The following is a 26,958-nucleotide window of genomic DNA, read 5'->3' as shown; positions in this document are numbered from 1 at the left end:
AGTTATACGTACATACCAAACACCCACGATTCATTTTAAAGAAATAAAACCATTTAATTAGTTGATGGCCTAACAACGAACTTATAATAGCCGTTTTATTTTATTGTTCTTATTCTATTGTGTATGATCTTAAATAAGTATGTATTGAATAAATCATTCGATTTAACTTGAAAATGAGCCGCGTTCTGAGAAAACTGGGCATAATGCGTGTGCGTAAAGTGTCGTCCCATATTAGCCTGTGCAGTCCACACAGGCTAATCAGGGACGACACTTTTCGCTTTTATGGTATTTTTAGTTTCAAGGAAGTCCGTCCTTACCGAAAATCACGTTTAAGCGGAAAGTGTCGTCCCTGACTGCATGTAGGCTAATCTGGGATGACACTTAACGCACATGTATTATGCCCAATTTTCTAAGAACAAGGCTCAAATAAAGAAAAACAACTGGATCACTACAATTCTTACATGTTATGAACATGACTAAATTGGCAACTTTTCAAAAATCACTTATTTCTTTCTTACTTGCTCCATCTATAAAGATCTACGAACAAAATATTATATTCGATCTAACTGGCCAAACTTAGTCAAATTAAAAAATATACTATCTTGTTAAAATACTGCAGTAGTTAACAATGTTGCCAGATTCATTACTGAGACAATGAAACTCCGTGATGAAAAATTAGCAGTATTTGCTGCTTCTTAAATTAATGTTGTATGGAATCGTTAATATATTGTTTATTTACTACTTGTTTCTCCTTACATAATTGTCAATACATTTACTTTTGCAAATGATGTTTGAACACTTTACATAGTTATTTATGTGTACAATTATCTATGTTCTTTGTATTGTACTGATGCACTTCGACCATAATTTGTTGACTTGAATATGTAAATCGTCAAAGGCATTTTGCCGATGTTCCAATAAAAACTTGAAACTTGAAACTTGATGTGGAATCTAAAAATCCCTTCAGTGCTACTATTAACTTGTATTAACATCACGTAATATAGTACCAAATGAATTTAAAAAACAACAACTTTGTAGTGGCTCATAGGCAAATATAAAGTCAAATGTTTAACACTTGTAAAATGTAGTTTAGATTAATTTTCTGCATTTTTCTTTTTGAAATAAGATGTACTTGCAAGACAACCTTTTATTCTCTAGGAAACAAAATCCAAAGTGTCTACTATTTTATTCTACACAAAGAAACAAACTCGTATTACTCAAAGTCTATTTGGAAACTTTGAATGCTCAGCCAAACATTAACATTGCCTTATCATACACTAGTTCCAAAACTGTTATTTATGAAATGTTTGCTTTGACATGATTTATTTTATTTCAATATTTTTTGCTCATACTCTAACCAGGGTGCAGGATCACGTGACTTTGTGGGGTTCCATTTGATCGGTAATGGATGTAAACATACCGGATAGTGTTGCTTTTTTTTATATAGCTTTGTAAAACAATTTGTCTTAACAAATTCAAACAGTGCATAACAGACAGATTTTATGCTGCTTATTGCAATGTGAAATACACCAGAATTACTTTATTTAATAAGCCTGTGTTCTTATTCAAAAATTTACAGTTATGCTTTACGCGACGTGAAATATTGTGACCGATTTCTGACGTATTCAAGGGTTTATTCGTATACCTTAAGATATTGGCACAAACTGCAAGAAAAAAATAGTCTTTTATGCACTTAAGATTTATGCAAATGTATTTTAATAATTTTAGACATTTGAAAAAAAAATAAGTGTTAACGGTGTATTTACATTTTGTCCAGTCCGTGTGTAAACCCCTGATTCTGCGCACTGATAACGCTACATGAACATCGTTATCTTCATATAACGACATTGTATCAAATCAGGGGTAGTTTTCTTAGAGTAACATAAATACTCAAACTCAACGAATATATCGCAAAATATTTCGTTAAATAGGTAACACGTAAAAAAATCAGTGTTCCTTATAGCAGTCGCCAAAATTTCAACGCTAGATGTGGTATGGTAACATAGATTTAACGACATACAAAACGCTCGATTTTATTTTGTGTGGCACAATACATTCCATTTTGATTTCCCGCAACGATATCTATTCATACCAAACACGAACACTAACTTGGTACATGAACATGTGTTGAATTTATTGCCCCGCCAAAAAAGAGAGAACATTTTGAATCTTTTTAAATCTATGTTATTAGACCACATCTAGCGTTGAAATTTCGGCTATTTTTATAAGGAACATAAATTGTTTATATGTTAACTTTATTCTTCGAAATATTGTTCGAAAGATTTGCTTATTATGAGGGTTAATGGTATTTTAATAACTAAATGTATAATAATGTATTCGATAAGACCCTGTTGTTGGTATTTTGAAATTGTATGACCATTAACTTAAGACTGATTACTCAAAATTTGGTGTAAACACTGTTTTCTTATATCAATTAAGCAACGGTTCTTGACGTACCATACCGTTTCATTTCAATATCCATTACCCTGTACTTCTTAATATTAATTAAAAATGACTTTATTAGTTAATATCAGTGTACAGCATAAGTGAAATTATTTTAAAATTTAAATAAAAAGTTGTGTAAAAGGCTAAATTCCAGGTGCTTAGTAACTAAAAAGGTACATGACTAAATTGAATGACTGAAAAACGTCCACGGAAGTTGAATGTGAACTGAAGATATCCCTATTTTTCCAGGATGTATCTTTAGCATACATTATCGATTTCATGACCTTGGCTGTATATGTCTGCGAGTCCCATATGTATTGGCTTCTTGTTAATCCAGACAACTTGAAATATTAATGATATCGTGTCCATGTGACATTGATGTAAACTGCAGTTAAATAAAGGACGAGGGCTCATAATGCATACGGACCATGCTCTGTGTAAAGGGAGTGTAATGCATGCGCGTAAAATGTCGTCCCAGATTAGCCTGTGGAGTCCGCACAGGCTAATCAGGGACGACACTTTCCGCCTAAACTAAATTTTTGCTAAGATGATAATTTGTTAAACGAAAAGTATCATAAAAGCGGAAATTGTCGTCCCTGATCAGCCTGTGCGAACTGCACATGCTAATCTGGGACGACATTATACGCATATGCATTAAACCCCTTTTCACAGAGCAAGGCTCAAATATTAATTCAATATATTTTATTACTCGTATGAACTTAATTTCTTAAGTTAAAGTATAATACTAAATAAACAAACAAATGCGATATTTAAAAAGATTCAACCTACCTGAGACAAAACTTATTTTAATTTGTTCAAAGAAATTTACGTGTTTTTAAGAAAAGTACTTTTTTACTGAAGATTTAAGCGGGTTGTATTTATTAATCCATCATTAATTTCCTAAGCATCTGTCTTTGTGTTGTGGATAAAGATATATCACAATAGATACTTGATTATTAAAGAACTTAAGGCTAAATTGTCGTCTTTATTAATAAGATTGATTTTTTGTTGCAAGCTAGCTCTATCTAAAACTTCATTCTGCATTGTATGATGATGTTAAGAAAACTCTGCGGCTTGTACCTGATAAAGATCTGATTGCGATCGATTTCTAATCATCTTTTATAAATCATGTTAACATTTGTTAGCATCGATCCAAGTATAACAACTTATTATTGTTGCTGTTCACATAAAATATTTAGTGGTATAAAAACATATTTAAAGTTGTATGAAACTGTACATGCATCAATAATAATAATTTCGCATCGTGGGCGTTTAGTACTGGGTAAAAATAACAATCTGGTTGTCATGTTCGTTCATTTTAATCGCTTTTTTTATCTGGATGTCTGCCAATTCAGTTAACGATTTTTAATTACTATTTGTCAATCAAACATGCATAGTTACAGCAAACTGTAAATGACTTTAACGACCATATTTGTTATAAAATTATATGACAACGCTAAATCACGAGTCTTTTTAAAATATGATATATTGTCACTCCCAGCACAGATGCATATGTTCATAGTGATTCAGAAAACGTGTTGCAAATTATATAACGCTGCACTATCACTACTCAATTTACGTACATTTATACAAATTACGCTGGATTTGTCAATGTCGAGTTACGTACTACTTAAAAGTACCCTGGGTACTCATAAGTAAACTACAAAGTTCCAAGGGTACTGATACTATACTAAATAAGAAAGTGCCTCAGTCAGCGGGGTACGTTGTAGTATACATGTACTTAAAAGCATCCGGGGAACGTACATGTATATTTTCCGTACCCGGAGTACATGATGGTAAACTTAAGTACACGGGGTATTTTACCTGGGACGACAACAACCAATTAAGCGCCAATTAGACACACATATGTTAATGCACATATGTAATTACGATTTTAATAAAGCACGTTTAAATAGAATTTCAAGTGTAATTTAGTTAGCACGTTGATAACAAGCTTCAAGTTCAAGTAGATAACAACAATCATGAAACTAACCTTGTTTCGGACAAGCCTTGATGTACCCCTCCCGTTGCGAACATCGAGAAAAGCAATCTAGCTCGTCCTTACAGTATATTGCTAGTCCTTACAGTATATCGACCGACGCCATTTCAAATCACTCCCGAACACGGCTTCACTGTAGCCGATAGATGCTTGCACATGATGTTATTCTGTGGACTGCCATGATCAATACCAAATGTGGGGATGTTAGCACAAAATACAGAATCCGGATTTTGAATCCAAACAAATCCTCACATCTCGCTATTGGAAAAGATTGTATTGTATACATTTATCTGCATTTTTATTTGGTATCTTGTAAAGGAATCTTCTCAACAACGACATATTTTAAACAATGGAAGCTATGGACGGTTCAAGGGTTTCATTATCAATATCGATACACTGAATATCAAGGGAATCCATGAGAGTCAAAACTAGTAAGGGAAGCAATAGCTGTATTAATATATCAATATATCGAGTATTACAATCAGTCATTATTAGCAAATGCTGGTATCACAGAAAAAAAGTACTCATGCTCCAAAAAATAGGACGCACCTCTATAATAACATGCATTTGTGATGTACCTATGTGTGTACACTGTATGTTTGTGCTGTACCTATGTGTGTACACTGTATGTTTGTTTGTGCTGTACCTATGTGTGTACACTGTATGTTTGAGTCTGTTTACTTTTATCCAGAGATTTTATCTACCTTTTTATAGCAATACCTGTAAAATATCAATCACGCTGAATTATGAACGAAACTCTATTGTATCCTTACACATAAATATGTAAACTAACAATACAATACGATACGCATGGAGGCGAATACAAGCTACATAAAGAAAAATGATTTAAAAAAAAAAGTTAAATGGCATTAATTTGATATTGTCTTATTTGATATTGTTTCATTTTCTATTAAAGGATGCGAAAAATAAGTGTCTATCCGAACGTTATTTGAGGTATGCTTTGACTTTTGAGCTACACCTACATGATATAGTGGTCGTAAAATGCGGCCTAGTCAAAATAATACCAGCGTAAGGTTATGTTCCGGAACACATAATTGATACAAAATGTGTTTGTTAAACACTATGTCCCCCCCATATATTTGACCTTTGACCTTGAAGGATGACTTTGACCTTGACATTCACCACTCAAAATGTGCAGCTCCATGAGATACACATGCATGCCAAATACCAAGTTGCTATCTTTAATATTGCAAAATTTGATCTTTTACATTGACCTTTGACCTTGAAGGATGAACTTGACCTTTCACCACTCAAAATGTGCAGCTCCATGAGATACACATGCATGCCAAATATCAAGCTGCTAATATCAATATTGCAAAAGTTAAGGCCAATGTTTAAGTTTGACGCAAACAAACCGACAAAGCAACAAACCAGCAGACAGGGCAAAAACAATATGCCCCCAGTATAGACGGTGGGACATAAAAAGCAAGCACTCACACTGTGCAAACAATAAATTCTCTCTTCATCCAAACAAGATATGTTGTCATTCAAATTGTTTGCAATATAAAACAAAGGTCAGTACTCATCAGGGCTCTTAAGAAAATCATAGAGAAAAAACACCAAAGCGCATGTGTTCACATGATGAACATGTTTATATACCAGCATTACTTGTTTATTGAAACGAAACTACTCTGCACGAGTAAATCAATGCCACATTGCTTATAAAGGACAATACTCCATTGATCTATAACAAGCCGTCTTCTTAAAGTCCAGTCCCACATAAGTACGGATGGACTAGGCAGTCCATGATCGCCCCGGATCCCCCCGAATCAAAAACCGGGACGAACCGGGATCTTTTGGGATTTTTGAGCGTCGACGGTCTTCCGAAGACAATCATCTCGATGACAACACGGCTTCCACACGGACTAAAACCGTCAGCAACACGCCATCAACACGACGCCCACGCCGATTGTCCCGGACAGTCACTGCATAGCTACGGACCTACACGACAGAGACACGGATAAACACGGACCAACACGACATTTACACGAACTATTCTGGACCTACACGACGACATGGACTAACACGGCATCCATACGGACCAAACCCGATCTGCGTCGGACTAACAATAACTTGTATAAAACATGTTGATCTTCGGTGATTCCATAATTCAGCAATCAAATCCCGAAGGTGTAACCTCGTATAGATATATAAATAAACAAGAGCACCGCCTTGCGGGTGCAGACCGCTCATCTATTTTCTTTTTAAAGGTGAAGGGACTCTCATTTTCAATCACAAAGGAGGGAGCGGTGGAGTGAAAAAATTCGGGGGAGGGGGGGGGGGCGGTGGGGGGGGGGGGGTGGGGGGGGGGATTCTTGGGTGCGATAGTAGGACGGTATTTCAAACATAAAATAATAAAAATAAATATTTGTGTTTTTTAACCGTTTCAAAAAAAAAAATAATTGGGGGGGGGGGAGATGGGGAGGTGGGGGGGTATAGTGTGAGGGTGTGGTGGTCATTTGTGAGATGATCTTAGTAAAAAAATATTAGGGAGGGGGGGAAGGGGGGGGAAGGGGGTGGGGGGGAGGTGGGGGGTATTCTTGGGTGCAATGGTTGGACGGTATTTCAAACATAAAATAATAAAAATAAATATTTGTGTTTTTTAACTGTTTCAAAAAAAAAATTGGGGGTGGGGTGGGGGGGTGAGTATAGTATAGTGTGAGGGTGTGGTGGTCATTTGTGAGATGATCTTAAAAAAAATAGGGGGGGGGGGGGATTCGGGGGGGGGGTATAGTATAGTGTGAGGGTGGCGGTCATTTGTGAGATGTTCTTAAAAAAAAGGGGGGGGGGTGGGAATTCGGGGGGGGGGGGGGTGGGGAGGGGGGTATTCTTAGGTGCGATGGTTGGACGGTATTTCAAACATAAATTAATAAAAAAAATATTGGGGTGGGGGGGGGTATAGTATAGTGTGGTGGTCATTTGTGAGATGATCTTAAAAAAAATAGGGGGGGGATTCGGGGGGGAGGGTATAGTATAGTGTTAGGGTGTGGTGGTCATTTGTAAGATGATCTTTAAAAAAAATAGGGGGGGGGGGGAATTAGGGGGGGGGGGGGTATTCTTGGGTGCGATGGTTGGACGGTATTTCAAACATAAAATAATAAAAATAAATATTTGTGTTTTTAACCGTTTAAAAAAACAATTTGGGGGGGGGGGGTGGGGGTATATTGTATAGTGTGAGGGTGTGGTGGTCATTTGTGAGATGATATTTAAAAAAATAATAAAAAAATAGGGGGGGTGATTCGGGGGGGGGATTCGGGGGGGGGGGGGTGGAAGGGCACGGGGGATGGTTTGGGTGGAGTCTATTGTGGTATGTCAGGTAAGAGTACTTTTGTCAAAGTATCAATCAAATCTAATCGTAAATAAAGAAGTTATCTCATTTTAAGCAAAATTTTATAATTTGACCTTGAGAGTCAAGGTCATTCAAAGGTCAAGGTAAAATTCAACTTGCCAGGTACAGTAACCTCATGATAGCATGAAAGTATTTGGAGTTTGAAAGCAATAGCCTTGATACTTGAGAAGTCAAGTGGATCGAAACACAAAATTTAACCCTATATTCAAAGTTACTAAGTCAAAAAAGGGCCATAATTCCGTAAAAATGACAACCAGAGTTATGCAACTTGTTCTTTTACTGTACCCTTATGATAGTTTGTGAGTGTTCCAAGTATGAAAGCAATATCTGTGATAGTTTAGGGGTAAAGTGGACCAAAACACAAAACTTAACCAAATTTTCAACTTTCTAAGTATAAAGGGCCCATAATTCCGTCCAAATGCCAGTCAGAGTTACATAACTTTGCCTGCACAGTCCCCTTATGATAGTTAATAAGTGTTGCAAGTATGAAAGCAATAGCTTTGATACTGTAGGAATAAAGTGGACCTAAGCACAAAACTTAACCAAATTTTTAATTTTCTAAGTATAAAAAGGGCACATAATTCTGTCAAAATGCCAGTCTGAGTTACATTACTTTGCCTGCACAGTCCCCTTATGATAGTTAGTAAGTGTTGCAAGTATGAAAGCAAAAGCTTTGATACTTACGGAATAAAATGGACCTAAACACAAAACTTAACCAAAATTTTCAATTTTCTAAGTATAAAAAGGGCACATAATTCTGTCAAAATGCAGGCCAGAGTTATCTAACTTTGCCTGCCCAGTCCCCTCATGATAGTAAGTAAGTGTACCAAGTTTGAATGCAATAGCATTGATACTTTCTGAGAAAAGTGGACCTAAACGCAAAACTTAAACGGACGCCGACGACAAGGTGATGACAATAGCTCATATTTTTTTTTCAAAAAAATAGATGAGCTAAAAAATAGAACGTTCTCGTCTTTTCAGTGAAAATTGAGGTCATCATGGCCAATTGGCTCAATGAGAACCCTATGTTGAACACGAAATGCAATGCTGCCTAATTCAATCCAAATGAATTTGTAGTCGGCGTCGACCAAGGCCAAGAGGATTATGGAATGCTAATAGTTGTAGTAGGACCTACCACACCGAGGACGAGTACGGCGATGTGCTTCCAGTCCGATACAACCACATTGTAATGCAACTTCTATAGGTCGCCGAACTGCTTAAAGATGCTCTTCTCATCTGGCGTTTCAGGACAGGGCATGGGCTCCTCGGCAAATTCTACAAATACGCATCGCAAACCTGAAGCATAATCTTGCAGATGGTGCTGTGTGCGACCCGAAAGCCATGCATCAGACAGTAGTAACTGTCACCAGTGTTAGGTACCGCAATGTTTTTGCAAACTTTATGCCAGCTTTCAGATGCTTCCTGCATTTTAAATTCTTCGGTTTGATTGTTTGCTCAATACGTGTCAGGATCTTTTGGTTTATCTGATAGCACATGTGCAGGGCATAACAGAAGTATTTTGTGTCTTTTTTCTTGAGTTCGCCAATCAGACGGTCTGGCTAGCCATTGTCTGACCCAGATGGTTCTCCTTTCCATTCTATTCACTGGTTTAGATAAATATTGATCGCGAATTTTCTATTTCTCTGTCGTAGCTTTGCTTTAGCAATCAGGACCATACCGGATTGTGTTATCATCCCGGATCGTCAGGGATCAACACGGCAGTTATGAACTTTCAAAAACTGCCGTGTTGGCCTCCCGGAGCGCCTAGGACATTCTTGAACGTCCCAGGACCTACACGGCGGCTACACAGTTCACGTGCCGGGTCATCCCGGATATGAACCGTGTTGATCCGGCATCTGTATGGGGCTGGGGCTTTAATCAGAGGGGGTAATCACGTGATAGTGAAGATGGCGACGTCCATGCCGTGACAGTTAATTTTCGCCGTTTTATACCATTTATTACTTGTTTTTTCATTATTTTTTTTAATTGCGTTGTTTTTCCATATCAGTTAAAATGTGATAAGCTTTTATTTCGTATGAAAATTCGCTTTATATCTCGGCTTTACTCCCCGTAAATTCTCTTCGTGGAGCTGCAATAAGGTCACTCCGCTAAGAAATTTCGCAGCGAGTAAAGTCGAAATATAGAGCGACTATTAAAGGGGCTGTCCAACACATTTTGGCATGTATTGAAGCTTGTCATTAAATGCTTTATATTGATAAATTTAAACATTTGAACTAAAAATCTCCATTAAAAAAAATACAATTTCAAAAAAGGATTAAAAAAAGTAACCCTCAACTGGGCTCGAACCACTGACCCCTGGAGTCCTAGAGTAAAAAGTCTCCCGCCTAGACCACTCGACAATCCATGCTCATGCATAGAGTGGATGTATTTTTTACCTATATAAGCAATCTTCGTAGTATCTCAAAATAAAACGACAACAAGAGAACTTTCCCAATTATTCAATCGTTTCGCGTCGCACGACGCTTTATAATTTCAGGCTTTCAAATCATCAAAAGGTGCATATAATAGATATTTAGGAGCATGGTAAATGGTCAGTATTAGTATACCATCAAAAATATCTATGGCAAGCGGTTCGACGCATAATCCCAAGAAACTAGTTTTTTAATGAGAACCTAGGTTCTCAGAATGAGAACTATGAACTATGGTTCCCAAATAAAATCTTGGGTTCTCATGAAAACTTAACCTAGGTTCTTGTAAAAACCTTGGATATCAAACGAGAACTTTGGTTCTCAGAATGAGAACCTATGTTCTAATGAAAACCCTAGTTTCTCATTTGAACCTTAGTTCTATGTGTCTATGTGCGTCGTCTCGCCGAGAACTAAGGTTTTCAAATGAGAACCTAGGTTCTCATGAAAAACCTAGTTTCTTATGAGAACCTAGGTTCTCATAAAATAACCAGTTTCTCATCAGAACCTAGATTCTCATGAAAAACCTGGTTTCTTTGGGATTTCATAAACCTAGTTTCTCATGAGAACCTAGGTTCTCATGAAAAACCTGGTTTCTTGGGATTTCATTAACCTCGTTTCTCATGAGAACCTAGGTTCTCATGAAAAACCTAGTTTCTTGGGATTATACAACAGGCATAAGCCGTCGGTGACCGCCTCTTGTTTATATGTACGACGTTTTCCGTGCATGGGTGTTCTTGAGGAATGAAATTAGTAAAGAAATCGGACTACATAGGTCTGAACACATGAATAAAAAATTAAACTGTTTATGAAATACATCTTGAGAACCCAAGATTTCATTTAAGAACCTAGGTTCTCATGAAAAACCTAGTTTCTTGTGATGATGCGTCGAACCGCTTGCCATAAATATCATAACTAAAACGAAAATTTGCGAATCCGAAACAACTTTTTTTCATTTTGTCAATTTACCAAAACGTGAAATCTGTTGGACGGCCAACGCTTGCAATTTTCTTGCTGATATGACTGAAAAGTGAGCGGCATAACAAAACATTAATACAAGTAGTAAAGCGTATAAAACGGCGAAAATACCTCCCTCGGCATGGGCGTCGTCATCTTGACTATCACACGATAGCCCCATATTTTAATTACTTATTTGCTTGTTGAGGAGTATGCTAATACATCAATCTCCACGCAGAGTTGTCGTTCCATGTTCTAACATACACTCTTTGCAATCACGAGAAAATCCTACAATATTTGGGATGATTTATTTAGTATTATATGTATATCAAGATTTTTTTTAAAGTATTATCGGTATATTATGAAAAGCAGTATCATTTTCCTGTATATTTTCAAAAGAGTATTTAAGATGTGGTTCATAATAAAATAACTTATTTCAAAAATAATAACGGAAAAATTAAAGTTCAACGTGGTTCGGCTATCATCACGTGGTTGGTTATGAAGGCAGGGATTCGATCAAGCTAATGCATGTTGGTTCTAGTCAAATCACTGCGCGGAGGTTGCGAATACATTTGTAGCGTTATCAATCTATTAGTTCTGATTTAAAGCAGCCTTTTGTTTTTCTTATATCCCTTAACATTTTCCATAAGTTCGCTTAATAGAATACTCGTACATAGATAAATAAATAAGAAAAAATAAAAACATTTAAGTTTGTATAACGTCATGTTAAGATTCCTATTATTAAACCGAATGTGTGCACTGTTACGCTACATGTTATCATGTTATATACATCTCGATTATAATGTGCCCCGATGCATCACAATTAAACTTTAATTGTAATACAACTTGCATGCATTCTACATTGTGATTATTACATTTAAATCATCTTCATCACCATGTAACTTTAACCTAATTTAATAAATGTCGACAAGCCGAATGTTTATAATTGTAATTGTCTAAGACCTGCTCATGACAAGATCTATCGGCTGATATGCTGGCATCCGTGCCGTGTTACACAATGCAGAAGACAATACAGAGCACACAGAGGGGCTATACTCAGTCCAAGTCGTTCGAATTTTTTTTTAACTGTTCACATAGTGGTTTTTGCCGTATATTGGATACAGTGTTACCCTGCTTATTGGTTATGAACATAAATTTTAGATATTATGTAAGCTAATGGATACCTGACACATTGAAATTATTGTGCATTTTAAACTATTGACATTGAAACAAAACAATACGTTACGGATAGGTTATTCAATGTTACTATAATGGAGCAAATAAATAAGCTGACACAAAATGTATTCAGTTGTTTAACCAAAGAAATGCACACGTAACAAGTACATGTATAGAATCAAAATGCGACCCAGTTAAACAATCGCTGAACATATATGGATTTAATGAATACACGGAACGTACTGGTTAAACCTTATGTTTAACATAACACATCCAAAAGCTCGTTGCTACAGTTATCTTTCGTGCTTAAGTTCTATAACCAAGCGTCTGAAAACTTGCTCCCTAAATCCCGCATTTATATTTACTGGTTCAACCATGTTAAACCCGCACGGTGATATTATCACGTCTCTCTACGCGGCAAGAGCAGGGAACCAAGTCAATCTGGACACAGAGTCCCTGAGCGACTGCGAGATGGGGTCCACGTGTTCACTGTACCGTCCGTCCAGCCGGCCGGGATCCAGACACAAGCGCTGGTCATGGGCGAATCCAAGCATGCGCAGTAGCACAAGTAGTCTGAGCGTCAAGCCGGGGACCTGTATGGAGACGGAACTTGAGCGCGTGAAGAAGGCGTTGGCAAAGTTTAAACTGCAGAAAGAGGCAAACGCTCACCCGAGAACCAATACTGATGGAAGGAAATCGGGTGTTCGCTCGAGATACATGGATGTGTTTAGCAGGCAAAATATGTTGACGAAGAAGTCCAATGGAAAAGAAGAAGACACGCAAGCGGGTAAGGGTATACAAACACTTACTACTCCGATTGTAAGAAACGGCCCCGATGCGGTTTCACCTAGAAATGTCACCTTCACAGCTGATACTACGAGGGGTGAAGGAGGGCCGAGTAGATATGAACTCGAGCGGAAGTACCATGATAATATACGAAACTTTCACAGACATAGCAAGTATGATGAAACCTGTACGCCGAGGTCAGCGGAAACAAGAAATGAAATGACGAAAGTCAAACAAGCATCGGAGAAAAGAAGACACGATTTGCGCGACAAATCGCTCGCAACGGAAAAACAGGCTAGCGCTATTCCGACACATGCGCAAGACAATAATCAAAGCAAACCTGTCGATGCAACTCCTAGAGACCATGCGCAGTCGATGGCCGTAAGGGAAAAACCAGCGCAAACGGCAACACACCCACGCAGTCGAAGGCCACACAATCCTCACCAGCATGAACTTAATAAACCCAATCGAGTGGATCACCCAGTTGTCGCCCCGGTGCGAAACGAACACACTACGGACCTAATTAATACACCAAAGGAACGTCAAACGAGTGAAAATTCACATGAAAACAACGAGACATCGAAAGTCAAAGAAACGGTTGCAAGTGAAGTTTGCCCGTTTTGCTCCAAACCAATATCGAGCCTACAGCAGTTACCATGCGGACATAAGCTTTGCTCCAGATGCATCAACCGGATGCTGGACAGGGGACGAAGGTGGGGCATACTGTGTCCGGTATGCAAGTGTATCATAGAAGTGATCCGCAAAGCGCCCACCGACGCCCGCCAGTGGAACGAACGAGTGTCCAAGAAGACGGGAACGGTACCGGTTATCACTGAAGCCGTTTTTGATTATTAATAAACTGTTTTCTAGTCAGCTGATTTGGTAACCGTTATTGGCGTATATTCGATCTATAGTCGGCAATGTAAATGAGTCTCGCTCGAGGAAAACGAGACTTAATGCATGTGCTTTAAGGGTCAGCCTAGATTAGCCTTAGCATTCCGCACATGCTTATCCTGTGCGTACTGCATAGGCTAATCAGGGACGACACTTTACGCAGATACATCAAGCCCCGTTTTCACAGAGCAATGCTAAAATGCAGTTCTATTTAGGCCGTGCTCTGTGAAAAGAGGATTTAATGCATGTCCGTAAAGTGTCATCCCAGATTAGACTGTGCAGTCCGCACAGGCTTATCAGCGACGACACTTTCCGCTTTTATGATATTTTCTGTTTAAAGAAAGTCTCTTCTTAGCAAAAATCTAGTTTAGGCGGAAAGTGTCGTCACTGATTAGCCTGTGCGGACTTCACAGGCTAATCTGGGACGACACTTTACGCAAATGCATTAAACCCCTTTTTCACAGAGTACGGCTCATTTAGTAATTTGAAAGCTCTTTAACAAGGCCAAGTATGTTTATCGAATTAAGACGTTATTTGTAGTGTCTACTTAAACAACCATATTAAAATATTGTATGTGACCCCAACGATTAACTGTTATTTATTCACGTGAAATTTATAGAATGAAACGTTTGTTGCGTTTGTGGATTACATTCGGTTATGTTTTTAATGTGTTAATTTGAGCGGCGCTCTGGAAAAACTGGGCTTAATGCATGTGCGCAATGTGTCGTGATGATAAGCCTCTAAAGTCTAATATATCCTACCTATCATATTGTCTTCTGCATTGTGCATCACGTTATTACCCCTCTGGTTTGGGGATTTTACATCACGTCATCGATTGGTCTAATCAAGTCCAAGGCAATCGTCTTTCAATATATATGGCTAAAAGTAAAACCTACTCAGATTTACTCAAGCAAGTGTATGCCCCCTTCAGATGCAATATTATTTTGACAAACGACTGCATCAGTCTTGGAGTTTCAGAAAGAACTGCTTTTCTGTCAACAACTCCATTCGTCATAATTCTATCCCAATTTAAAATAATGTATATTCGTGGACATACAATCTAGAATGATATAAAACACACATGCATGTAGCCCTGTTTTACCAGAACAAGGCTCATATGTTGAGAGCTGGAATTCGAACTCGCAAGTGCGGATTAAAATTCTGATCTTACCAGATACAAAAATTAAGGGTTTTACCCTCTACCACTTAGATACGTATTTTGACGCATTTGTAGTCCCTTGGAAAGTTTAATTTAATGAATGACCTTTCTTACTACATTCAAGATGCCTCATTTCCAACCCTCAGATACTGATGTGTTACTCGCATGCTGTTCTGGTTTTATGCTGTTTGCACATAGCCATTTACCTTTGCTTCTTATAGGGAAAGGGTTAAAATTCTGATCTCACCAAATACAACAATGAAGAAAAGGTTTAAGACGTTTATTTAATCAAAGTGAGTACTTACTACGTGTAAAGTGTGCATGTAGCATGTTAATGAAATTAGTACATTGTGAATACAATAAAACAACAGCACAATACTGATAAATTAATATAAAAAATATCAGGAATATTGATAATTTGAGCTCTCGAAATCTTGCACAATAAATCACAGTAGGTTGTTTTACATGGCCACGAGGTGATCATGAAATAATGTTCAATATAAATAGCAAATACCAGTTTTAGGTATGAATCAAGTATGCATGATCTAAATATACAGATATTTTATTTATCATCCACATGTTTTAAAGAGTCTTAACAATTAGCAATTAGGTATATGAGGCACACTCTGGGAAAACCAGGCATAATACATGTGAGCAAAGTACTGTCCCTGATAAGCCTGGGCAGTCTGCCCCAGGCATAATACATGTGAGCAAAGTACCGTCCCTGATTAGCCTGCGCAGTCTGCTCCAGCCGTAATACATGTGAGCAAAGTACCGTCCCTGATTAGCCTGCGCAGTCTGCCCCAGGCATAATACATGTGAGTAAAGTACTGTCCCTGATTAGCCTGCCCAGTCTGCTCCAGGCATAATACATGTGAGCAAAGTACCGTCCCTGATTAGCCTGCGCAGTCTGCTCCAGCCGTAATACATGTGAGCAAAGTACCGTCCCTGATTAGCCTGCGCAGTCTGCCCCAGGCATAATACATGTGAGCAAAGTACCGTCCCTGATTAGCCTGCGCAGTCTGCCCCAGGCATAATACATGTGAGCAAAGTACCATCCCTGATTAGCCTGTGCAGTCTGCCCCAAGCATAATACATGTGAGCAAAGTACCGTCCCTGATTAGCCTGTGCAGTCTGCCCCAGGCATAATACATGCAAGTAAAGTACCGTCCCTGATTAGCCTGTGCAGTCTGCCCCAGGCATAATACATGTGAGCAAAGTACCGTCCCTGATTAGCCTGCGCAGTCTGCCCCAGGCATAATACATGCGAGCAAAGTACAGTCCCTGATTAGCCTGCTCAGTCTGCCCCAGGCATAATACATGTGAGCAAAGTACCGTCCCTGATTAGCTTGCGCAGTCTGCCTCAGGCATAATACATGTGAGTAAAGAACTGTCCCTGATTAGTCTGCGCAGTCTGCTCGAGGCATAATACATGTGAGTAAAGAACTGTCCCTAATTAGCCTGCCCAGTCTGCTCCAGGCATAATACATGTGAGTAAAGTAACGTCCCTGATTAGCTTGCGCAGTCTGCCCCAGGCATAATACATGTGAGCAAAGTACCATCCCTGATTAGCCTGTGCAGTCTGCCCCTGGCATAATACATGTGAGTAAAGTACTGTCCCTGATTAGCCTGCACAGTCTGCCCCAGGCATAATACATGCGAGTAAAGTACTGTCCCTGATTAGCCTGTGCAGTCTGCCCCAGGCATAATACATGTGAGTAAAGTACCGCCCCTGATTAGCCTGTGCAGTCTGCCCCAGGCATAATACATGTGAGTAAAGTACCGTCCCTGATTAGCCTGGGCAGTCTGCCCCAGGCATATTACATGTGAGCAAAGTACCGTCCCTGATTAGCCTGTGCAGTCTGCCCCAGGCATAATACATGTGAGTAAAGTACCGCCCCTGATTAGCCTGCGCAGTCTACCCCAGGCATAATACATGTGAGTAAAGTACTGTCCCTGATTAACCTGCGCAGTCTGCTCCAGCCGTAATACATGCGAGTAAAGTACCGTCCCTGATTAGCCTGTGCAGTCTGCACAAGTAATCAGTGTTGACACTTTACGCTTCTATAGACTTTTTTGTTGAAAATAAGAATCTTCTTAACGAAAATCCAGTCTAGGCCGAAAGTATAGAATAAGCAAAGGCTCATCTGGGTACATTACTTTACACACATGCATAAAGCACATTTTTTTCCAGAGAGTGGCACATTTATATATGCTTCAATACGAATGAAGTAGATCATTTAAATGATTCAAAAACATAGCAAATAGTGTATACGCCAAAAGAATGTGAAATTACACACATTTTGAAAACATTTTTTTTTAGTATTGCAAATATTTGAGACAAAAACTAATATTAAACAATAAATAAAACAAACACATACACAGGAAAAGACTGGTCACAGTAAGTACAATATAAATCCTTTTGCCAAACAGAAATCCAAGTTGCAAGGCTGGCCCGAGGTTGTCCATGACTTGTTCAGAAGTTCAGAGACTTGAACACTTCAGGGTAGTGCTCAAAGAAGCTCTGCAAAACACAAATTTTCATGTTTATAAAGCATGTTTGTTATCATGTTGGACGTACTATGGGCAAAACAGGGCATTTTCTCAGTGACACAATTATCAGTGGCAGCTTGTATTTATTCAAAAGCTGGACATGTTTTTCTTGGTTCAAGGTCTATTCTTTATTCTTAAGTCTAAGAATTGGTTGGTAAATATGAGGCCAGGTTAAGCTATAAAGTCTACACAAGCCTTATTTGATATTTTCGAAGGGCGCGTAATTCAAATATGACAAGACAAATGCAATGAAAACCAAACTTCAGTTCCCTTTTTTGCTTAATAATTTGTTCTCTCAAACTTAAATCACAAAAAATCTGAAGTTATCATCAGCATTTAATGATATATTTTTTCCATTCATGACCATTTGCATAATACTCAGTTCAAAAATCCAATGTTTACCAAGTGTCTCATCATTTAGGCGCAATCTAGAAGAACTGGGCTTTATGCATGTGCATAAAGTGTCGTTACAGGTTAGCCTGTGCAGTACGCACAGGCTAATCAGGGACAACACTTTCCACTTTTGTGGTATTTTTAGTTTCAAGGAAGTCCCTCCTTACCAAAAATCAAGTTCAGACGAAAAGTGTCGTCCCTGAGATGACACTTGGCACACATGCATTAAGCCCAGATTTCTCAGAACAAGGATCATTGAGCCGCAATCTAGGAAACAGCACACAGGTTTATCTGGGACAATAATTTACGCACATGCATTAAGTCTGGTTTTTCCAGATTGCGACTTTTTTTTAAATGGATCCTGTAACTTAAAAACTAGGTTGCCATGGCGTAGTGGAACGGATGTTTGCCTTTCGACTGGGAGGTCACGAGTTTCATCCCCATGGTAGTAGCGTTCTTTAGATCCCCCAAAAGACAACAAGTACTGGTTATAGTCCCTAGAAACTCAATCAACAGTTTCAGTTAAGCCTTGAGTTTTCAATGCAATCAAGCTAAAATAAATAGGTTTTAACTACAAAACTTTTTTGTCTTAATTCTGACAAAACTAAAGGAGGACGAATCCAACCCAAATACCTTGAAGAGTGTCTCTGCCTGTAGCACGCTTGATGTACAACACATCTCTCGGATGGAGTGCATGCTCAACATTGGAGCCCCAATATCCACTGTTGCCATTCCCAGCTTGGCAGACATGATTGGTCCGATGGTGGAACCACAGGGAGAGTCGTTTTTCACCATGAAATCCTGAAATCATAGCGTCAGTAATGATAGGAGACTCATTGTGGAGAAACACAGTTAACCCTTTACCACTTAGATACATATTTAAACCTTTACCACTTGAATGAAATAAAAACATTGTTAGTTGTTAATTGTGCCCTCAATGTCCTTTTCCCTGCACCTTTTTTTTGCCAAATGGCTATTTTTCTTTTCAATTTGGTAAGGCCAACATTTTCACCAGAAAGTTATTTCAAAATAGCAGAGTAAATAAAAAAGTTACATTCACAACAAGTTGTTTCATTACCAAAGTCGACCTTTGAACTCTAAGCATGACCTTGACCTTGACTTTTGAGATAGGGAGACGGGTTTTATGTGCACATATAACATACAACAGTATGTTGGGTTCCTACCTGCAATGGTACCTCGACCTTTCCCGCTATCTCCCGCAGTATCGCCATGGTGATTGCCGTTGAGGTGTACCTCTGGTTACTGTTAATCTTTACCACAATACCCTTGTGTAGGCCGGGCTGGTGATTGCTCTCATGCTTATCGCTAAATCAGTGTCAACAATATATAGAGGGTATTTGTTGGATTTGGTGGAATACTAATTTTAATTCATGAGTCAGCATAGAAAAATATTTTTCCTTAGATAACGAGCGAATGAAAATTATTGCATAAACTCTATCATTAATGCCCTCTAGAGGGGTGCAGAAACTTGGCAAAAGGAGGGCTTGAAAGGGAGAAATCATGTATTAACAAGGCGATTCACATGCCGTTCAAGCCCTGTTATGTGTTTTTCATATCCATAAACTGGTCCACGCCCAGTAACTTCCCTTCGTCTTCTTTAAGTCCTTCTTAGTGGATTCAATGAAGTTATTATGAACTTTGTTAATTACTCCAGCCTTTGACGACTTTCCAAGCATAAATAGGGAACTGAATAAGCACCAGTTTCCTCATGCATTCAGGGATGAAGGCAATGGATATTTCAATCCACTTTTCAAATATACCATCTGCACTGTCTGAGTCTCTTGACAACAGCTTTATTTACTGGCAACGTAAATGAAGTTGATGTTATTTACTCAATACTTTCAAAAGACTATGATGTAAATGTAAGTGTTTATGTACCTTCAACGTTCCTGCTGTATGCTTGAAATACTTCAGTGATATTTTGTTGGCAGTATTAATTTTTAGAAAATTTAGTTGGAACGAAATAAGATAGACCTGTACGAAAGAAACATCTATGAAAACTACAGCTTTGTCACAGACATGACGAATACCCCCGCATGCTGCATTGACACATAATATTTTGCATGTCGTCTTCACAAAAAACAGCGGACACCATGCTCAAATTTTAAAACGCACTAAGTGACCCCTTGACCTAGTTTTTGACCCAGAAAGGCCCATGTTCTACCTTGGCCTTAAGATCATCTCCATAAAACTTCTGACCAAGTTTGGTAAAGATCGGATGTAAACTACTTGAATTAGAGAGCAGACACCATGCTGAATGTTAAAAAACGCACTAAGTGACCCAGTGACCTAGTTTTAGGCCCGGAATGGCCCATGTTCGAACTTGTCCTAGAGATCATTTAGATAAAATTTGTGACCAAGTTTGATGAGGATTGGATGAAAACTACTTGAATTAGAGAGCGGACAACATTGTGAGGTTTAAAACCCACTAAGATACCACGTGACCTAGTTTTTGAACCGGCATGACCCATATTCAAACTTGACCTAGACATCATCTAGATACAAATTCTGACTAAGTTTGGTAAAGATTGGATGAAAACTACTTGAATTAGGGAGCGGACAGCATTGTGATGTTTAAAACACACTAAGTGACCCCGTGACCTAGTTTTTGACCCGGCATGACCCATATTCAAACTTGCCCTTGACATTATCAAGATACAACTTCTGACCAATTTTGGTGAAGATTGGATTAAAACTTTTTGAATTAGAGAGCGGACAACATGGTGAGGTTTAAAACACACTTAGTGACCCCGTGACCTAGTTTATGATCCGGCATGGCCCATATTCGAACTTGACCTTCATATTATCTAGTTACAACTTCTGACCATGTGTGTTGAAGATCGGATTTAAACTACTTGAAATTGAGAGCGGACACCATGCTCAATGTGTAAAACGTACTAAGTGACCCTGTGACCTAGTTTTTGATAAGTTTGGTGAAGATCGGATGAAAACTACTTGAATTAGAGAGCGGACGCTTAATATGGACCGACAGACAGACCGACCGACCGACAGACAAGTTCACTCCTATATACCCCCCTAAACTTCGTTTGTGGGGGTATAACAATGACTTATTCGGACAATATATTTATCCTTCACGCCCAGTAAATTTCAAAATAATTCCCCATTTCTTACTTTTTGCGGCTGCAATTAAACTTTGCATTAATCCACTGTTTAAACACATTTTAAATTGAAAACTGCCTCCGGTAAAGCCTTGTCATTTCTGATGATGACTGAGTGAGGCATATGTAAAACACAACCTTGAACTGTATGACGTCATATGAAATAATCAAATTATTTTGTCAAAGTCAAATGATCACAACATATTGTTTACAATGTTATTTTAATTTATTTTGGTATGTGTGATTTGTTTATGCAATAATAGCGAAAATACACATTTTCTCGGACATGATCATCTGCGAGCGATCTCTCAAAAGTCGTTCCTGCCCTCGTGCTGCCCACTCGGGCAGGAATGGATTTTTTGAGCGCCCGCAGATGATCATGCCCTCGAAAACATGTATTATCCCTATATCGATATTCAACCAAATGAGGACAGCACAGGTTAATCAGGGACGACATTTTATGCACATGCAATTCTTGAATATTCCAATTTAAAGAATATTCTTTATTCTTAGACTGAAGTCTTAAAATTGTTTGGGGCCCAGTACACCCTCTTCAACTTAATAACGAGGGCTAATTATCAAGTCAGCATAGTGGTATCTTTGGTCAATATTGGAACAAAACTCAGATGCATTCCTAATCTTAAAGTTTTTATTTTTACTAAAAGACCCGGTTAATTACCCAAAAGGGAAGGTTTAAAAAAAAATGAGTGAACATTTGGTTTAATTCCATATCCAGCTCTTTAAGTTAAACGTAGTTAGATACAATACATTGTAGAGAAAACAATTATTTTCTCAATTTAATAATATATTTTAGCAAGAAGACCTTTTACATCAAATTCCCCATTAAAATCAAGACGACACAATTTTTCACAATCCAAAGGCCCCTGGCCCCATTCCCAAAATGGCGAAATTTAAAACCACTGCAGCCCCTCACCTGTAGTTGGGGTGAAGAGCGTGAGCCTGGTCAGCACTGATCATGTAGGACTTGGCAATAGCCTCCTCAAACGCGGTCTGGGACCCTCCAGTGCTGATACGGCGCAGCACGTACTCCTGAAAGCTCGAGGCTGCTCCCTGGGCACTCTCCGACCCGACCTCTTCATTGTCGAATAGACTGATCATCCTCACGTTAGGGTCAGCATCCAGACTGGGACCGGTGCAGGAGTTGATCAGGCCCTGCATGCAGAGGTAAGTAATTTGGTGAATATACGAGTCGCGTTCTGGGAAAATGTTGCTTAAAGAATCATTCTATATAAGACTGTGACATTCCCAGCAAAGATTTACTTAAACAATTCATTATACAGCACAATAAGCAATTACAATAATAAACTATATTTTTTACAGATTAAAGTCTATTCAAAATAAGTGTAATTTTTTCATATAGTACAACATTTTCAACTAGAGCTTTGTCACAGAGGTGATGAAAACACCCACATGCCGCATTGACACATAATATTTTGCATGTCGTCTTCACAAAAAACAACGGACACCATGCTCAATTTTTAAAACGCACTAAGTGAACCCTTGACCTAGTTTTTGACCCAGAAAAGCCCATGTTCTAACTTGGCCTTAAGATCATCTCCATAAAACTTCTGACCAAGTTTGGTGAAGATCGGATGTAAACTACTTGAATAAGAGAGCGGACACCATGCTGAATGTTAAAAAACACACTATGTGACCCCGTGACCTAGTTTTAGGCCTGGAATGGCCCATGTTCAAACTTGTCCTAGAGATCATTTAGATAAAAACTTTTGACCAAGTTTGGTGAGGATTGGATGAAAACTACTTGAATTAGAGAGAGGACAACATGGTGAGGTTTAAAACGCACTAAGATACCCCCTGCCCTAGTTTTTGACCCGACATGAGCCATATTCAAACTTGACCTAGACATCATCTAGATACATTTTCTGACCAAGTTTGGTGAAGATTGGATGAAAACTACTTGAATTAGAGAGCGGACAACATTGTGATGTTTAAAACGCACTAAGTGACCCCGTGACCTTGTTTTTGACCCGGCATGACCCATATTCAAACTTGCCCTAGACATTATCAAGATACAACTTCTGACCAATTTTGGTGAAGATTGGATAAAAACTACTTGAATTAGAGAGCGGACAACATGGTGAGGTTTAAAACACACTAAGTGACCCTGTGACCTAGTTTTTGACCCGGCATGGCCCATGTTCGAACTTGACCTACACATCATTTAGTTACAACTTCTGACCAAGTGTGGTGAAGATCGGATTTAAACTACTTCAAATAGAGAGCGGACACCATGCTCAATGTGTAAAACGTACTAAGTGACCCTGTGACCTAGTTTTTGATCTGGCATGGCCCATGTTCGAAGTTGGCCTTCAGATCATCTAGATAAAACTTCTGACCAAGTTTGGTGAAGATCGGATGAAAACTACTTGAATAAGAAAGAGGACACCATGCTGAATGTTAACAAGAGCACCGCCTTGCGGGTTCAGACCGCTCATCTATTTTTCTTTTTAAAGGTGTAGGGACCTATCTCAATTTCAATCACAAAGGAGGGAGGGGTGGAGAGGGGTGTATAGTGTGGGGGTGTGGTCATTTATTACATTATCTTCCAAAACTGCCAAAAAAATGCAAAAAAAAAATTATTTTTTTTGGGGGTGGGTGGGGGGATTCTTGGGTGGGATGGTTGGACGGTATTTCAAAAATAAAATTATAAAAATAAATATTTGTGTTTTTTAACAATGTTTGAAAAAAAACACAAGAGATGTGTTCGTCAGAAACACAATCAGGTCTGATATTAAGGGCTGAAGGCCAGGCCTGAAAAACTTTGGCCGGGGGTTTGGGGGCCGCCTAGGTCCCCAAGGGGGTCTAGGGGCAACGCCCTGGTAGGGGGGCAAGGGGGGCGTAGCCCCCCGGACGAAAACGATTTTGAGCATTCTAAAACCTATTTGTCAGGCTCTCAGAAAGCCTTTAGAATCTGAATGATTAATCTATTTTATATCTGAAAATCAATGCTGTCTGACACATATCTTACATCTTTGGCACATAACTGCTTTTGGGTGTTGGGGGCTCTGTTTCTGATAAAAATAAATTCAGTATCATTCTCTCATTAAAATAAACATAAATCATTTACTTCTGATAAAAAAATGATTTGTTTTAAGACAATGTACTTGATCTAAATTTAATAAACATTCATGTTCCTTGCACCCAAAAAAACTAAACTATCATAATTAAGTCATACAAGTAACACATTGTCAAGTTATTCAAGTATATTTCCAACCAACAGCATAAAAAGTTTAGATACACAATGACACATATAATTCAATATATGACTAGTTAAAACAGTTTCATTTGTTGAAATATAGCTGCACAATGTTTACTTATAATTTGACTACCTAGGTAAGAGTTGAAGCAGAGCTACATAATGAGTGCAATTCAATGCATGACTAGTTAAAAGAGCTGAAGGCTCATTATTTCAATATATTACTAATACAAAATTGAGGTACATCATATCCTTTAAAAAATAAATATGAAAGCAATTTCAATATTTAAGTGCATATACTTGTAGTATTAATATTTGAGCTACTTTGCTATGTTTCATTAAAAGACTTGTTAAAAAGAGTCCAAGTTAATTGAACGCTCTTTCAAAACAAAACGAAATAGTTAAACCCATTGACTTTTTTTGAAATGTACAAGGGTTATGTACACTGCATTCATTGATTGCACATAGTTGTAATTCAAAGCAACACTAGTCAAAAGAGTTGAACGCTTATAATATCAAGAAATGACTTTCAGTTGTTAACAAGAAGACAAGGAACATTTGAGTATTTCAATACAAAACAACAACAATTAAAACAATTGATAAACTTGTAACATACATTTTGTCCTTAGGTTATGTACACAAGATAACTACATCGATAGCACATTGATCTAATTAAATGAATGACTAGTCCAGAGGCTGAACACTTCCAACACTTGCGTTATCAATAAATGACTAGATAAAGAATAAAGGAACACATCTAATTATTTCAATATTTAACAACAATTGTTCAAACACTTGATAAACTTGTAACTAATTAACTAAGGTGATGTACACTTTATACATTGATAGCATCAATCTCAAACCAATGGCAAACTAATTGCATCTTGAAATCATATGATGCCTTTGAAAAATGAGTGATTACTTAATCTTTCTATTTGTTTATATCAAATGGCTTTTTCTGATGTTCATTCCTTGTTCCCACCAGTCTGTACACTGTCAAGTTTGTCAACATGGTCTTGCCTCTGTCTTTTAGCTAGGTGGCTGATCATATCCATGGCTGTTCTTTTGGAGGGTGGCTTTTGTGTGTTAATGGTCAGTTCATTGCTGACCTGGTCTTTCTCCTGTTTCTTCCTCTGAATTATGTGACTGTATTCTCCACTGGCGTTTGTAATGTTTTGCACCATTTTAGCCTGGACTGGACTATACAGTACATCTGCTCTGGCAAAATACTTCACTGCTGATTGGCCCGATGCTTTTAATAAGGCAAATATACATAAAACTATTATGAATGATATTATAACATCAGATGTGGTAATTTAAAAAGTTTAGAATTGTCTGCTTAAGTCAGATATTTTTTTAGGAAATAAAATATCCACTCATTTCTTTTAAATTAAGTTTCAAATAAATACGAATTTGCTTCTAGATGTTTATAGAAAAATAAAATATCCACTAAAATTCTTGTAAGTAAATAAGAGGTGTAAACAAATATTACAGAGCATACACAGACAGTGGCAACTATGCTAAGCAGATGCAAAAAAAAATCACGGATCAATTAAAAATTAAAAAAAGTTTCCATTAAATTGAAAAATTGGGCATGATTTCCCCTTCTAATCTGTGTTTTTATCAGTGACACCTGATGCTGCTGGGCTCATAATTTCTGGACAAATGGTTTTAATAGGACCAGTCCCAATCAGCATCAAAGTGCATGGCCAGCAAAGCAGGGAAAAGGCAGAGAAAAGGAAGAGGTTGGGACTGCAGCCATGACATTCATGCCGTGACATTATATTTCTTCAAATATTAAACGCTCTCAAAAATATAATAGCATTATCAATTCAAACTTTCACGAGTCAATCATGAAACTTTAAATGATCGTGACATGTCATTTCTGAATAATGTAGGCATATTCGTCATGGATGCTTGTTTCTGTCTAAGACAGAAACAAAACTCTTCCTGCTACATAGATAATATTAATTTAAACAAACTTTCCTGAAGAAATAATGCGATTGAAGATACAATTTGCTGCTGCTCGTTTTAGTTCGCCAAAATTCAAAATTTTCCGTAAAATTTTCTTCATGTATCCGAGTTACTTGAAAGCCTGAAAAACTAACATGACGTCATAAGCGTTTATCGGCCATTGATCGGTGCGGTATATTTACCGGCTACCGGTCCAGATTCTCCAAGGTATCTCCGAGAACCCTTGTCGTAAAAAGGTAGCTCGCCCCCCCCCCCCTCCAAAATTTCTCAACGGATTTGCGTGAATCTCAAAATCAGTTCTGAGCAAATTTAAAAACCGGAAATCCGGCCCAGGCCGGAAAATTATCAGGCCTGCACAATGCCCCCTATTGCACCACTTTGAATTTTTTTTTTTTTTTTTTTTTACCTTTGACCTTGAAGGATGACCTTGACCTTGAACTTCCACCAC

At 38.2% G+C, this 26,958-nt stretch overlaps 2 protein-coding genes across 2 annotated transcripts in view; both read right to left on the bottom strand.

Moving 5' to 3' along the window:
* Positions 1 to 4,609, bottom strand: part of LOC127860689 (major facilitator superfamily domain-containing protein 6-like) — a 42,120-nt gene extending 37,511 nt beyond the window's left edge. The window contains exon 1 of the mRNA XM_052398929.1: positions 4,439 to 4,609. The gene's annotated coding sequence lies outside the window, so the exon portion shown is untranslated. The remainder of the gene's footprint in view (positions 1 to 4,438) is intronic.
* Positions 4,610 to 16,848: 12,239 nt separating this feature from the next.
* The window catches only part of LOC127860798 (aspartyl aminopeptidase-like), a 37,163-nt gene continuing 27,053 nt past the window's right edge, over positions 16,849 to 26,958 (bottom strand). Inside the window, exons 5-8 of the mRNA XM_052399075.1 lie at positions 22,233 to 22,471; positions 19,343 to 19,484; positions 18,792 to 18,959; positions 16,849 to 17,736 (exon numbers count right to left, since the gene is read on the bottom strand). Of these exons, the coding sequence (XP_052255035.1) occupies positions 17,689 to 17,736; positions 18,792 to 18,959; positions 19,343 to 19,484; positions 22,233 to 22,471 (597 nt within the window). The 3' untranslated portion in view covers positions 16,849 to 17,688. The remainder of the gene's footprint in view (positions 17,737 to 18,791; positions 18,960 to 19,342; positions 19,485 to 22,232; positions 22,472 to 26,958) is intronic.

The sequence above is a fragment of the Dreissena polymorpha genome, chromosome 15, assembly GCF_020536995.1.
Source record: "Dreissena polymorpha isolate Duluth1 chromosome 15, UMN_Dpol_1.0, whole genome shotgun sequence".
Lineage (NCBI taxonomy): Eukaryota > Metazoa > Mollusca > Bivalvia > Myida > Dreissenidae > Dreissena > Dreissena polymorpha.
Note: the sequence above shows the minus strand (reverse complement) of the source record. Positions and strands in the feature narration are given on the sequence as shown.